The sequence below is a fragment of the Gymnogyps californianus genome, chromosome 6, assembly GCF_018139145.2.
Source record: "Gymnogyps californianus isolate 813 chromosome 6, ASM1813914v2, whole genome shotgun sequence".
NCBI classification, from domain to species: Eukaryota; Metazoa; Chordata; class Aves; order Accipitriformes; family Cathartidae; genus Gymnogyps; species Gymnogyps californianus.
In genome coordinates this window covers 33,254,337-33,266,556 of record NC_059476.1, presented here as the reverse complement: position 1 = coordinate 33,266,556, position 12,220 = coordinate 33,254,337, and the positions used below count along the sequence as shown (strand labels likewise).

The 12,220-nt window shown below is 41.8% G+C and overlaps 1 protein-coding gene across 1 annotated transcript; it reads right to left on the bottom strand.

Annotated features, from left to right (window-relative positions):
- Window positions 1-5,113: 5,113 nt before the first annotated feature.
- On the bottom strand, window positions 5,114-12,003 carry LOC127018066 (protein NDNF-like). Its single transcript, XM_050899415.1, has 4 exons — window positions 11,964-12,003; window positions 9,641-9,836; window positions 7,522-7,655; window positions 5,114-6,526 (listed from the first exon to the last, which is right to left on the bottom strand). The coding sequence occupies exons 2-4, from the start codon at window positions 9,826-9,828 to the stop codon at window positions 5,175-5,177; spliced, it is 1,674 nt and encodes a 557-aa protein (XP_050755372.1). The 5' UTR covers window positions 9,829-9,836; window positions 11,964-12,003; the 3' UTR covers window positions 5,114-5,174.
- Window positions 12,004-12,220: the final 217 nt, after the last annotated feature.

Sequence of the window (12,220 nt, the reverse complement as noted above, 5' to 3'; positions counted from 1 at the left end):
AAAAAAACCAAAACCAAACAAACTTGGAACACTTGAAAGACTAAAAAAAAAATAAAATGTAAGCTCCTTGGATTTTTCTTCTATCCGTTCTGCTGTAATAATCTTATCAGCAAGATGCTTGGCTTGTTAAATTTGCTGAAATACTTGCTCATGATAAGCCTTATCAAGGAAGCTCTTTCGGCTTCTCATACAGCCTGACACTGCCCTCTCATGCTCGCAGGCCTGGCGGCAGCACTGCATTTCATGTGCTGCCTGGGATGCTCAACAATCTCCTGGCAGCATTGGCTGCAGGAGTGACAGCAGCTCGCGCCAGCAGTGGTTGTTAGCCCAGTATCCTCTGGGCTCATCCTTGAGTTGTATCATGCTTCTTTGCAGAACAGTGCAATGCAGGAGTGTGACATACTTATTGTTTGCCTCTTCTAGTAAATTTAGCTGCTTTTTACAATGCTATTTCTTAATATTCCTTGTCAGACTTGCCCAGGAAATACCTGTTGTTTTGCAAGAGAAGCACAGTCACCTGTCTGTGCTTTGTTACACTGTTGATTTCTCAATCCAGCATGTGCAGAATAGGTAACACTGATGAGGAGCCATGCATCTTTTGTTTGCCTTCATCCTCAAAGGTACAATAATCTATTTTGTTTTGTCTGGGTTTGTTATTTTGCTGAATGAGTGTTCGGCTGCCAAGTCATCCATTTTTCTCTAAATGCCAGAGAGCTTCAGTTGCTTTAACAGCACCTGAAAACCTTTGGCATTTTGGGGACACTGGTTTGGACTTGCTGACAGTGCTAATACTATTTGACTTTCAAAATTAGATTTTAAGCCTTGTGCAAAGCTACCTGTGGCCAGGATGTTTAACTGCTGTGTCCATGGTTCATAAACTCCACCCACCAAACCCCAACAACTAATAGTAATGAAGCCCAAAATGGGGGTGATGTGTATACATGTAAACAAACACATCAGCTCTGTGTCTTTGAAAGCAATTAGTGAGCAGGATTTCAGTCCAGCACCTGGGGCCAAAATAGCAAGACTATTTTTAACATGTTGGTTAAGCTAGAAGCAAGTCTTCTGAGTGGGAAGGCATTAGCCAGAAAAAACATGCAAAGTTACAAAGATGAAATTAAAAAAAAAAAAAATTTTGCTCAAAGCTGTGAATGCATCCCAGAATGTATTTATGGGCAGATAGCGAACAATTTCTAAGAGACTACCAGATCCACTTTGAAGGGTATTTACATTTGCTAGGAAACTCAAAGTAACAGGGAATGAATAAATGGGCTGTTGAATACAGGAGAAAAAAGGAATGACAAAATAGATGATTCTCGATGTCAGTTAAATATTAACTCATAAATGTCATCAGTCCTTGAACCCAGTGTCAGAAACCTCTACACTGGTTTTAGGTAGCAGTATCTTTCAAAGTGTATAACTTAAACGAACAATTATTACTGTCTTAAGTTACATTTCAAAGTTTCCAGCAATAGCGGTTGTATGAAATACTGGAAAGTGATGCTGAAGAGCCCCTTGCTGTACTGGTTTGCGGCTTATGGGCATACACAACGGCAAACTTAGAAGCCCGTGCTTTATTACTTCACTGTTTCAGATACCTGCATCTCATTTCCATAATGCAAGTGGTGATTTGTGAGGCTGAGCCCACAGGGGAAAGGGACATGGATATGAAACCTGTTTTCTCTTATTATTGCCCTCTCTGGTTTCGGTACCCCTGACCCCCACTTCCCATGTGGAGGGGTGGCTTAGCAATGGGAGCAATTCTGTAAAAATACTGGGAAAAGATGCATGGCCTCAGGCTTTGATCTCAGCTGTGACAAGACTTGAGATACCATAGCTGGAAGCACACAAAAGCTGGGACCCAGCACTGAACACTAGGAAAAATACTTTGGCCTGATAACGATGTTGAGGACTTACTTTAAATCATCCACAAACGCAAAACATTGCTCTTGGAATGTTCTCCATGAAAATATCTGTCTGCACTTCCTATGTGACTCAGATTCAGCAGAGGTGGGGAGCAGATGGGAAGAGCTGATGACAGCTTAGGACAGGCTGGACTGGAGGAACTGAGCTTCCCTAGAAATTCAGCAAGAAAGACTGCAGAAAGCATAAAGAAAAGAAAGGAGGTAAATGTGACTTGGGACATGTTTATGGTCAGACTGCAGTAGGCAAGCACTAGTCAAATGGGAGGGAGAGAAGATGGAAAGATGCCTAACACCTTTGAAAGAGTAGGGCTTCTGAGTGTTGAAGACAGGGAGCTGCACACATGAGCAGTTGTAGGGGTAGGGAGAGCACCAATGGTGTAACGCAGCACCTTTGGTTTTGTTGTGGATAAACATCTGAAACTTCACTCCCAGGACAGCAGCCAGCAAAGTGACACCCAACTTAAAAACCAGTGCACCCAAAGGCTGTCCCATAAGCAGGGCATGAGTGAATTGAAAACATGTTTGCAATCTGGCACGCAGGCAGAATCGCAGTGGAAACATCAACAGAGGAATATTCCCTGCTGTTCCTGGGGTCTGTATTACAGACCATGGCTGGCTGCATGCATGAGCAAAGTGGGCTGCTACCTGGAGAGCAGGTTGCCTGCTCTGCTTATATTTGAGGCAATGAGTTTTGACAAAACAGCATGTTCCTCTCCATAGCCAAGCTCTCCTTCCCATGCACAGGGGCCTTTGCTGATGGAGGGACTCGTATGTGCGGGTGGCAGCTCCTCCTGTGAGCGAGGGACTAGCGTCAGCCCTCCCAGCAGCAGCAATAGTCACTGCTCTGCTTGTCACAGCCTGGGCTGCAGGAGCAGTAAGTTGTGATCTTCAGAGCTCCCCACTGGTTTCTGCCTCAGCCAGTCCTCTGCATGTGGCAATGGCCAGGGAGAGGTGGAGTGAAGAGGAGCTGGTGAAGCTGGGAGGAGAAGAATCTCTTGGCTCTTCTCAAAGTCCCCCTGAAATATCTGCTGACCTCCAAACCTGCACTTCTTTCCCTCCAGATTCTGATTAACTGTCAGTCAACTCAGTGCTACACCGAGCCTTTGCTTATGTATCACCTCTGACTTGTCGGCTCTTTCTGCCCTCTCCCAGACTCTCCTTCTATCCCTTCCTCAGACCTCTTGGCTACAGCCCTAAACCAAGGTTTGGCTGAGAAGTCTAAAGCCAAGTCTGTTGTGAAAGATATTCTTCAGTAGAGGCACTAGTATCAGGTAAGGTGACAATGTATCTTCCTCTTCCAAGTGACATTTTTGCGGCATTTGTGTACAGAGGGCAAAAGCAAGGGTTAATGCTCTGACAGGCTGAGAGCAGTGAATTAAGAGTATATTGTATCTGCAGTTAAACACATCTTCCTGTTCATCCTCTGTTATTATTATAGTTGTTATTTACAGTCATTTGTAGGGCATCTAAGTGAAGTTCATCTGGAATATAAGTGCCTGAAATTGAGGAGGAAGGCAGAAGAAAACATTAAGATTTCCAAGGGGAGATGACCTCTGTTGCTCTTTGAGTTCAGACTATTTTTGGCAGGAGCAAAATGAAGAGAAGGCTTGCCTTGGAAAGAAGGCGGTGCAGCTGCCAGCCCCTGTAATTAGCCAAAAGGCCCGCAGAGTGCGGGGAGGAGGTGACAGAGCACATGGCTCCTGCCGTGGCACTGCTCAATCCAGAATAGCGCCTGCAGGAATGTAAAGCCTAACCAAAGCCCAGATATTGCAACTGATCCCATGCGAAGGCCAGAACCCTTCTTCTGGGACTGAGTCTGCTAATGTATAGCGTGCACTGTACAGGGTGCACGATGCTATGAAGTCTTTGGAGCAGGAAACGCATAATCCTCTGTGTATGCACAGAAGACTGATTCAGTCCTTACCAAGTGCCTCCAAGCATTCTTGAACGTAATAATTATTCAGAGTAAACTAGAACCTTGATGACCCTGAATTGCAAGCAAACTTCTGAAATATACAATAATGGAATTAATCATTTCTATCTTTTAGTGTAATTGTAGAGGAAAAAGAATTACAGCAGGCAAGATTTCTCTGGCAACCTCTGGGTCAGTGAATCTATTGTATCTCTTTATATGTAAATTCCAGACCTGCCAAGAGCCTATGTGCAAAATATTTTCTGCTGATAATTGAAATTGAGTGTAAGAGTGTTTTTATGAAGACTTTTAATTTTTTTAGATTTTTTTAATACTATGTCTCTTGTCATCTAAGGAAGGTAATCAAGGAAACAATGACAAAAAAAGTGTTTGTCAGGATTTTTACTACAAATATTTCCCTCCATGATATTTAATAGGAAAATCACATTTAATTTTTCCTAAAGCAATGCGTTCATTGATATAGGCTGGGTTAAGGATGTAAAGAGTGGGTATATTACACTCAGGAGTCACATGGTGATAGACATGGGCTTGATATCAGAGACTATAGATAAAAACCTCCTTCCCACGGCAAGGTTCCTTACTTGCTGCTTTCCTCAATGGGCAGCAGCACAGCAGTGTATTTGTATAGTCCCCAGAAAAGCTGGATCCAGAGCCAGTTCCTGGCCTGAATTTTGTCTGTTTCTAACCAAGGACAGTTTCTTTATAGAAATGAAAGCCAAGCAAACATGCAGGTAATAGGGGAAGATGTATTTCAGCCTGCTTTACTCAAGGTGTGGAGCTTTACACCAGTGCCACTGCTTTTTTAAATTTCTTTTTGTCTCCATCTCTGTTCAAGCAGTGGGGAAGTTCAGTTTCTCAAGAGCAGCTTGACTTGTGGGGTCTCTCAGTTCTTCATTAGCTGATGGAGTTACACAAAGTGGAAAACTCTCTAGGACTTTAAAATAATGATGTGTGCTTCTTGAGAGGCGTTTCCTATCACTTCTGTATTGGATTTCAGAAGCATTTTAGGTAACCAGTCTATTTCTCATGGGTGCCATTGTGGGTATTTTATTTCCGTGTGCATGGATTTGTTTCACAGGTCTGTTTTCGATGTCTGAATGAGACAGCTGAGGGGAAAAAAACCTTATACAGGAGAGAAGATACAAAAGTAAGTGTAACGATCTAGACAACTAAGATTTTTTTCTTCCGTAGAATCTCACGGCTTTAAATTTTTTGTGTGTCAGCATATTTTAAACTGCATGGGCTATGGCATGGATTGGCATAGATTTTGATAATAGTCTTCATTCACTCACTTCAAAACATTTCTTTAAAAACCTTCAACATTTTTTTCTGGTCTTCACAACTTTGCTGTGATATCTGACAGGGATGCCAGATGGCCCAAAGAGATAAACATCAAACAAGTAAAGCATCCCTGCATCCAGCCCTTTGATGGTCTCTGTGGTGACAGCTCGCTGGAGATTTATATCATAGAAATACTTGCACAGCACTTTCTCTGACTTGTGTCGAGATTCAGGTCCAGAGCACCTGTCCGCACTCTGCAGTTCCATCCAGACCTGATCTTCTTCAATCCTTTTCTTGTATACACAGTACTTGCTCTCCTCTTGTGTTCCTAGCCAGGCAATGGTGACAGAGTTGCAGGTCCTCAGTTTACTGAAGGACTTAATTTTTAAGCTCTCTGGAAGAAGTGGGAATAAGGGCTTGTGGAAATGGGGGGACACCTGTACTTTCACAGAAGAGTTAGATTCCTCTATGGACCTCAGTTGCACCAAATATGTGTCCAGCAGCTTTCCCTTCAGTGAGAAATACCTCAGCCCTGAGATGTTTTCTGATGCCACTGTTTTACCGTTCTTTGTTATGTGAACCCGTACTTGGCCACGACACAACTGAAAGGTGAATTGTATTTTCTTGTGCCTCGCCTGGTACTGCAGACTGTAGAATTTCTGTTTTTTCCCATCCAGGACAACCTGAATCACTTTCCCATCTTTCAGCTCCATCACCTTAGGTTCAGGTTCGTCCAGTGTTCTTGCAAAAGTCCCGGTGTAAGCAGCACTGGCATTTGTGAGGAGGTTGACAACAAAAACGTCAAAGTAATACTGAGTGCTGGGACTGAGATTGGGCACTGTGTAAGTGTTCTTGGTACCCATGCATATCTGCCTGACTTCCCCACTACTCACTTTGTTGATGATGCTCAATTCGCTGTTGGACAATATCATCACCTGCTGTGGTTCAAGAAGGTACGGAGAGAGAGACAAAGCTAATGTAGGTGGCAGTTTCATTCCAGAGGATCTGATTGCTGTTTCAGCAGCACATAAACTCTTGTAGTTGTGCTTTTCATTAACTAGAAGACAGTACTGGATGTTTTCTCTATGTTGCAAGACAGAGGGACTGTGTTTCCAGGTCAGAGTCACTGTTGTATGCCCAATGCCAGTAACATCTATGCGTGGATCCATTGGAAGTTCTGGATAGAGGTGCCCAGATGCTGAGTCAGTTGTTAAGTACACGGTAATGTGTGTGTCTCGCTCAGTGGATAAGAACTCTAGCACGTAAAGAGCAGAATGAGAAGACATACCCATGTAAGTCTCTACAGAATTTCCCTTATAGTTAAAAATGGTTGACACCATGCTTGGAGCCTTCTGAGATTTTGAGACCTCATGTGTATCATGATCACCTGCAGGCAAAAAGCAGACTTGTAACTTTTGTTTTAACAGGTGTGAAATAAAGCACATCGCATAGGTTTTATTGTTCATATGTCAGGGAACATCCTATTTTCTTCCTGAAAACAATAATTATAACTAAAAATACTTTCTGCTACTGGCAATTTATTAAAATAAAATTTGAGTAGCTTTTATTTTAGCAGTGCAGTTGTAGAATTATGTTTTCAAAAAGACTATAATTATAAAACCACAACTTGCAAAAGCTTGACTTGTATTGTGCCTGATGTCCCTACAATTTTCTTCATCCAATGGCTATCTCTTTGGGTACTTTACTTCAAGGAGACGCATACTTTCTATGAAAGGAGTTTTCTTTGGTGCCATTGTCTCCTACGAAGAGGGAAAATTTATCACTTCAAAGGAACATTATTTGAACTCCTCAGTCAGGTGTACAGGCCTGACAGGTAAGAACTTGTTAATGGCAGCTTTCAGATTTTACTTTGAAAAATTAATTTTAAAAAATCATGAAAGAGAATGGAATTTCCTCTTAGGCTAAAGGCAGCATGATGCCCGCTGCCATGGTAGATGGTATTCCTAGAAAAATAAACGGCTAACTCTTCTCCACATCGCTGTGGGGAGCAAAATGACCGGTTCAAGTGGCCTAAGCCACAGAAAAAGAGCTGAGGCAGCAGAGGGAAGTTTGGGCCAGTACAAACAGCTTATGAAGCTGATCTCTGTTTGTGGAGCCCTGAAGATCCAGGGTTGTTCCCAAATATTAACCTTAGATTTAGACTTTTTCGCATGTAATCCTTAATTTACTTGAGTTGATGGCAAAATCCCATGGGCTCCCATGTTTCTCCCATGGCGACAGGGATGTCCTCTTCAGCCCATGGCAGTTTACAGGAGAGGGAAGCATGAGATGTTTAAGCTTGTGGGGAATTTCCTGTAACACAGTTCCTTATGAATAACTTATGCTTTCTTTGTCTCTGCTTAGGCAGACTGAAGGTCTTACCTCGTGCTGCTTTTCCAAGGAAACTTGCTGAAGCCTTGTGCACAAGTATGCTCCATTCGATGGGAACATCACAGGGGGTCACTGTTATTGTGAAAGGTGCAAGGGCTCTGCCTTCCTCCAAAACAAAGTAGTACCTGTAAATGTGGATTAAAAACAGAGGGAAAGTGTCAGGAAATTCAAGTCTGCCTGAGACTCCGTGTAATCAGCCATTCTGATGTGGGCCACTCCACTGTGGGTAGAAATGACTGTTGCCCTTTGAGATGCATCAACACAAGGGGACGGTGAATGTCTGAAATCCTCAGCTATGGGAAGAATACATGCTGTGGTTTTCTTTTTTTTTCTAATCCACAAATATTTGCTGGAATTTTTATCCACTTACCATAGGCAATATTTTTCCCACTGAATTTTAGCACACTTCAGGTGAATATCATGTCTCGGTACTTACCTGGTTATTTATTTTGGATGACAGATGTGATTAAACTGACTGCCTTCTAGATAACCACCAGTTGGCTAACTCTGGGGAATTTGGTATGCTTTTTCCCAGGATTTTCTGACTGGAGTTCAGTGAAAGCTCTTAAAGCCTATCCTCCCTCATATGTGCTAGCATATGTAGGTCTTCCTGGGTGTCAGATGAAGTGGATGTAACGGAATGGTTTTAGCCAGTCTTGAACATTATCAGATGTCAATGGCAGTTTCATCTAGGCCTGTTCTAACTTACTTGCCTTCATGACAGAGGCTGCTGTGTGTGAGCAGTACAAAGTGACATCAGTCTACTTGGTCAGGTTTTGATTCCTGCTTTAAAAAGCCCAGCCTCCTGTCTCACTCCTTTGGTCTTCTGTTTTTTTCTGTTGTTTTGGTGTATACAGACTGTATGCAGCCACAGAAATGTTTGGACTTGAGTCACTCACTCTGCAGTTAAATGAAGGCAGTTCAAGGGTTTTTTGTTCATTAGTGAGACAAGTCTAGTCATTATGGATAGATGATGTCAGTCTAGAGGTCTGGCTTTCTGTCAGGATACGGCTACTGGGCCAGAGTCAAGCTTCACTGGAAACAGTTCCACATTCTTGAGTCTCTTTAAGCCAAAACTTGTCATCTCTTGGTTTACTGTTTGGATGACTCTGGGGTCCATAAGGTCCTTACCTTGGACCCCATGCTAAATTGAAGGGGTTTTTGCTTCCTAATTGCAATCTTAATGTTATGCCACAAAAGCATAGTGAAATGCACTTTTCTCTGAGATTTCAATACCCATTTTCCTTTAACAAGGAGAGCTCCTAGTTTTGCTCGTGAGCATCGTCACATTATATAACATGTGCCATGTTCAAGTTTCTTTCTGTGCAATGCATATTGAGACTGAACCATCTGACTCACCTTCTGCTCCATGACCACTCTGCTCGGGTGTATGTCAAAATCTGTACATGTTGGTCACTGTCCAAAGTGGAGTCTGATTAAACCACTTGAAGTGCGTCTCTTCCCAAACAAGCAGATCAGTCCTTGCTACCCAAGATGTAGTGCCAGTTGTAATATCTAGATCACCTACGTATCTAGATATGGGAGAAAACTGCAGATATTTTGGGGAAGTGAAGAATCTGTGGAATTTCCGCATGCAAAGCACTTTTGATCTTAGCAAGCTTTAGTGCCATTCAACAAAAACACTTCCAGCATGCAGGACACTGGCAGAAGTTTTTCTGATAAGAAGTCTGTGCAGATATTCTGTTGATTTTTGGGACAGTTCATTTGCCAGCTAAAATTCTTGTATTTTACAGTGAATGTAGGATGGCCGATGTGCCTCTGCAGTTCTGAAGCCAGGCTGTTTGTGACAGAACTGTTTGCTGTTGGAGCCCACTCGTTCTGTGTCAGCTCTGCTGCTACTCTGACAAACACCACAGAAAGCTGCCTGAAATGCATACGTGAATCTAAACTTTATCTCAGAGGCTCGTTCCAGATTCTGGTCAAGGTAATGACACTTGAGCTTGACAGCAATGGGGTATTTCTCTGGATATTCAGTGGACACTGATAGAGCTCTGCAAGTGCATAGCAATTCTTGGCTTGTACTGGTAGTATGCCACTACCAGTGTCATAGGGAAGTATGTGAGAATAGGAGTGACTGATTTGCCCTTACCTTTTAGGTATATCCTTCAGCAGGTGAATTGTAGTTTCCTTACCATCAGCAAGTATCAGGGAGTGGTAGAAATTGAAGAGATCGGTCTTGAAGCTCTGTTGGGAACTGGTGGTGGGTGCTTTTATGGAATGACACAAGCAAGCCGCCATGAGAAGATGGAGAGGCAGATAAAACCAGAACCAGGACATCTTCAGTACTGCAAAATGAGATGACAAAAGTGAACGGAAACTGCTGTCTTGGGGGAGAAAATAATCAGTGACCCTCTCTGTCTGTGCCTTTCCTGGTATTTATCATACTCACAGCAAGCCAGGCATTCAAACAGTGCCAGTCTCCATTTTGCTAAATTGCTTAAAGTTCACAGAGAAATATCTCTCAGAAGATCTCTCTGCAAAGATTTAATGGCAGAAGCTGCTATGCAGTCTTTTAGTATAGAAGAATACAGCCAATGTAGCAGAGGTGCAATATCACAAGACAGTTATAAAACAAAACTTTCACTGCTGACAAAATGAGTGGAGAATTACATTTAAAATATTTTTCCTAGCTTATAGTGTTCATTTGCTAAACTTCAAAGCTGGGTTATTTGTAATGGAACTGTCACTTTCAAACTCACAGGAGGTCACTATATCCCAAACACTGCTTCTACTGTTCTGTCAGAGATCATTTAATTTTTATTTCGTCCATTGTGACTATAGTTATGTGGAGAGAAGAGGATCAGGACAAGTTTTTCAGAGCAGTGTAAGATACTGCTTGATGAAAAGTGGACGATCCTGGATAAAAATCCCTATGTTGATACTTACTTAGCAGATTTTAAGCTCTTTGTGTACCTCATTTGGAGGAAAGCTTTATTACTGTAGGGCAGCTAGATAAATAATTCTGAGATTTTTGTATTGCCCATCCCTTTCACACCTGCATCACTTCCAGCCCATCTCAGCATTTGCTGCTCACTGGAACTTGTAACAGCTCTATTGTATTCACTCTGATAAAAGATTTCAAAAAATATGTATGCCCCCCCCTCCTTTTGCCAGGAGGCTTTATCATCAGCTTTGAATCTATGAAAGAAATGTACACAAACAGTCCCAAAAATCATCTCTGAAAATGCTGACATCATTTAAACTGTGCTGTGTACGTTGCACAGAGCTGCGCAGATAGGAGGCTCCAGTTAGGACAAGAAATTTTGACAGTACACTATTATGTGAGGTTATTGATGATCCTTACAACTTTTTGTCTGCCACATCTGGTTCCAGGCAGAGAGGTAAGTGCAAAAGTGGAAAGGGCATAAAAGGGAGAAGGAGGAAGGGCAAAGACCTTTAATACAGGTGCCAGCTGTAGCTCATGGATTTGGAAAGCAGAGGGAGCTCTGTGAACAAGATCCCTTTTTTGAGGAAAAAGTAGCTTATTGCATCTTACAAGCAGCAAGGAGTAAAGATCCTGGTTAAATCTGATTATTGGCTAATGATAGAATAGAAGATAAAAGACAAAGGCTCCATCCTTTGTAATTTTTACTCATTTCTGGGATCATCAGCCCTTTCCTCATGGTGCCTGCAAATGTGCAGATCTTAGGCAGTCAAAATATCTACAATTCAGCAGACCTGCTGTCCATTACAATTAAAGTGACTTTATAAAAGGACCAGTTCCTTTATAAATCCATGTCAAACATGCACATTTAAACATAGTATTGAATACATCTGTAGATTTTTGTGTACAAAATTTGTTTTCATCTGTGATTCCCAAAGTAACGCATAACTTTAGTATTGGTGAGATTATTATTGAAATTATCACTACCAGGTCATCTGAATGTCCTACTTAACATCCTAATAAAGTTAGGATATTCTCTTCCTCTTTGTAATATTTTTAGCACCTGGCTGAATGCAAGATTAAGCCACCATCTGAACAAGTTGAAAGGATAGTTAAGATTGTTATATCAATTCCATTTTTAATGTTCTTAGAGCTTTCCTTATGACTCTGAGTCACTTCTTTGCCACTTTGTTATTCTTGTAGTCTAACTATAGCTTACAGATTCAAAACATAACCCCAAATATTTTGTTTTACCTTTGACAGTAGAATCTGAGTTGCTCTGAGCTTCAGAGAGGATAAAAAAAAAAAATTTTTCTGCTGCTTAAATGACAGGATCTTGCAAACCACACTAATACCACAGCAGCTCAGCTTTTCTTGTCCACGAAAACAAACAAACCAAGCGACCAACCAAACTATAATCAGCTTATCCCAAAGAGAACATCATCCTAAAGGCTGATTTCACTCAATTATACAAACAGTACACTCTCAGACTCTTAGAAATATGTTACACAAAACCCCCTCTGCTTACCTATTGTGTTCCTGGCGAAACGTCCCCAGACCACTTGCTTTCTTTGCCGAAAAAGCATAAAATAAACCAACATATACTTTTCAGATCTCTGTAGACAGATGAAAACGAAAACTGTGCAACCAGTTTAACAGGACAGAACTGATTTTTCCATATGGCTCCTGAACAGACATAGTAACTAAAATGCTTGCAGTCTTTCAAGAAAAGAAAAAAAGCCAGAGAGTTTTGGTATTTTCTTAAATTGGGTGTTTTCAAAAGTT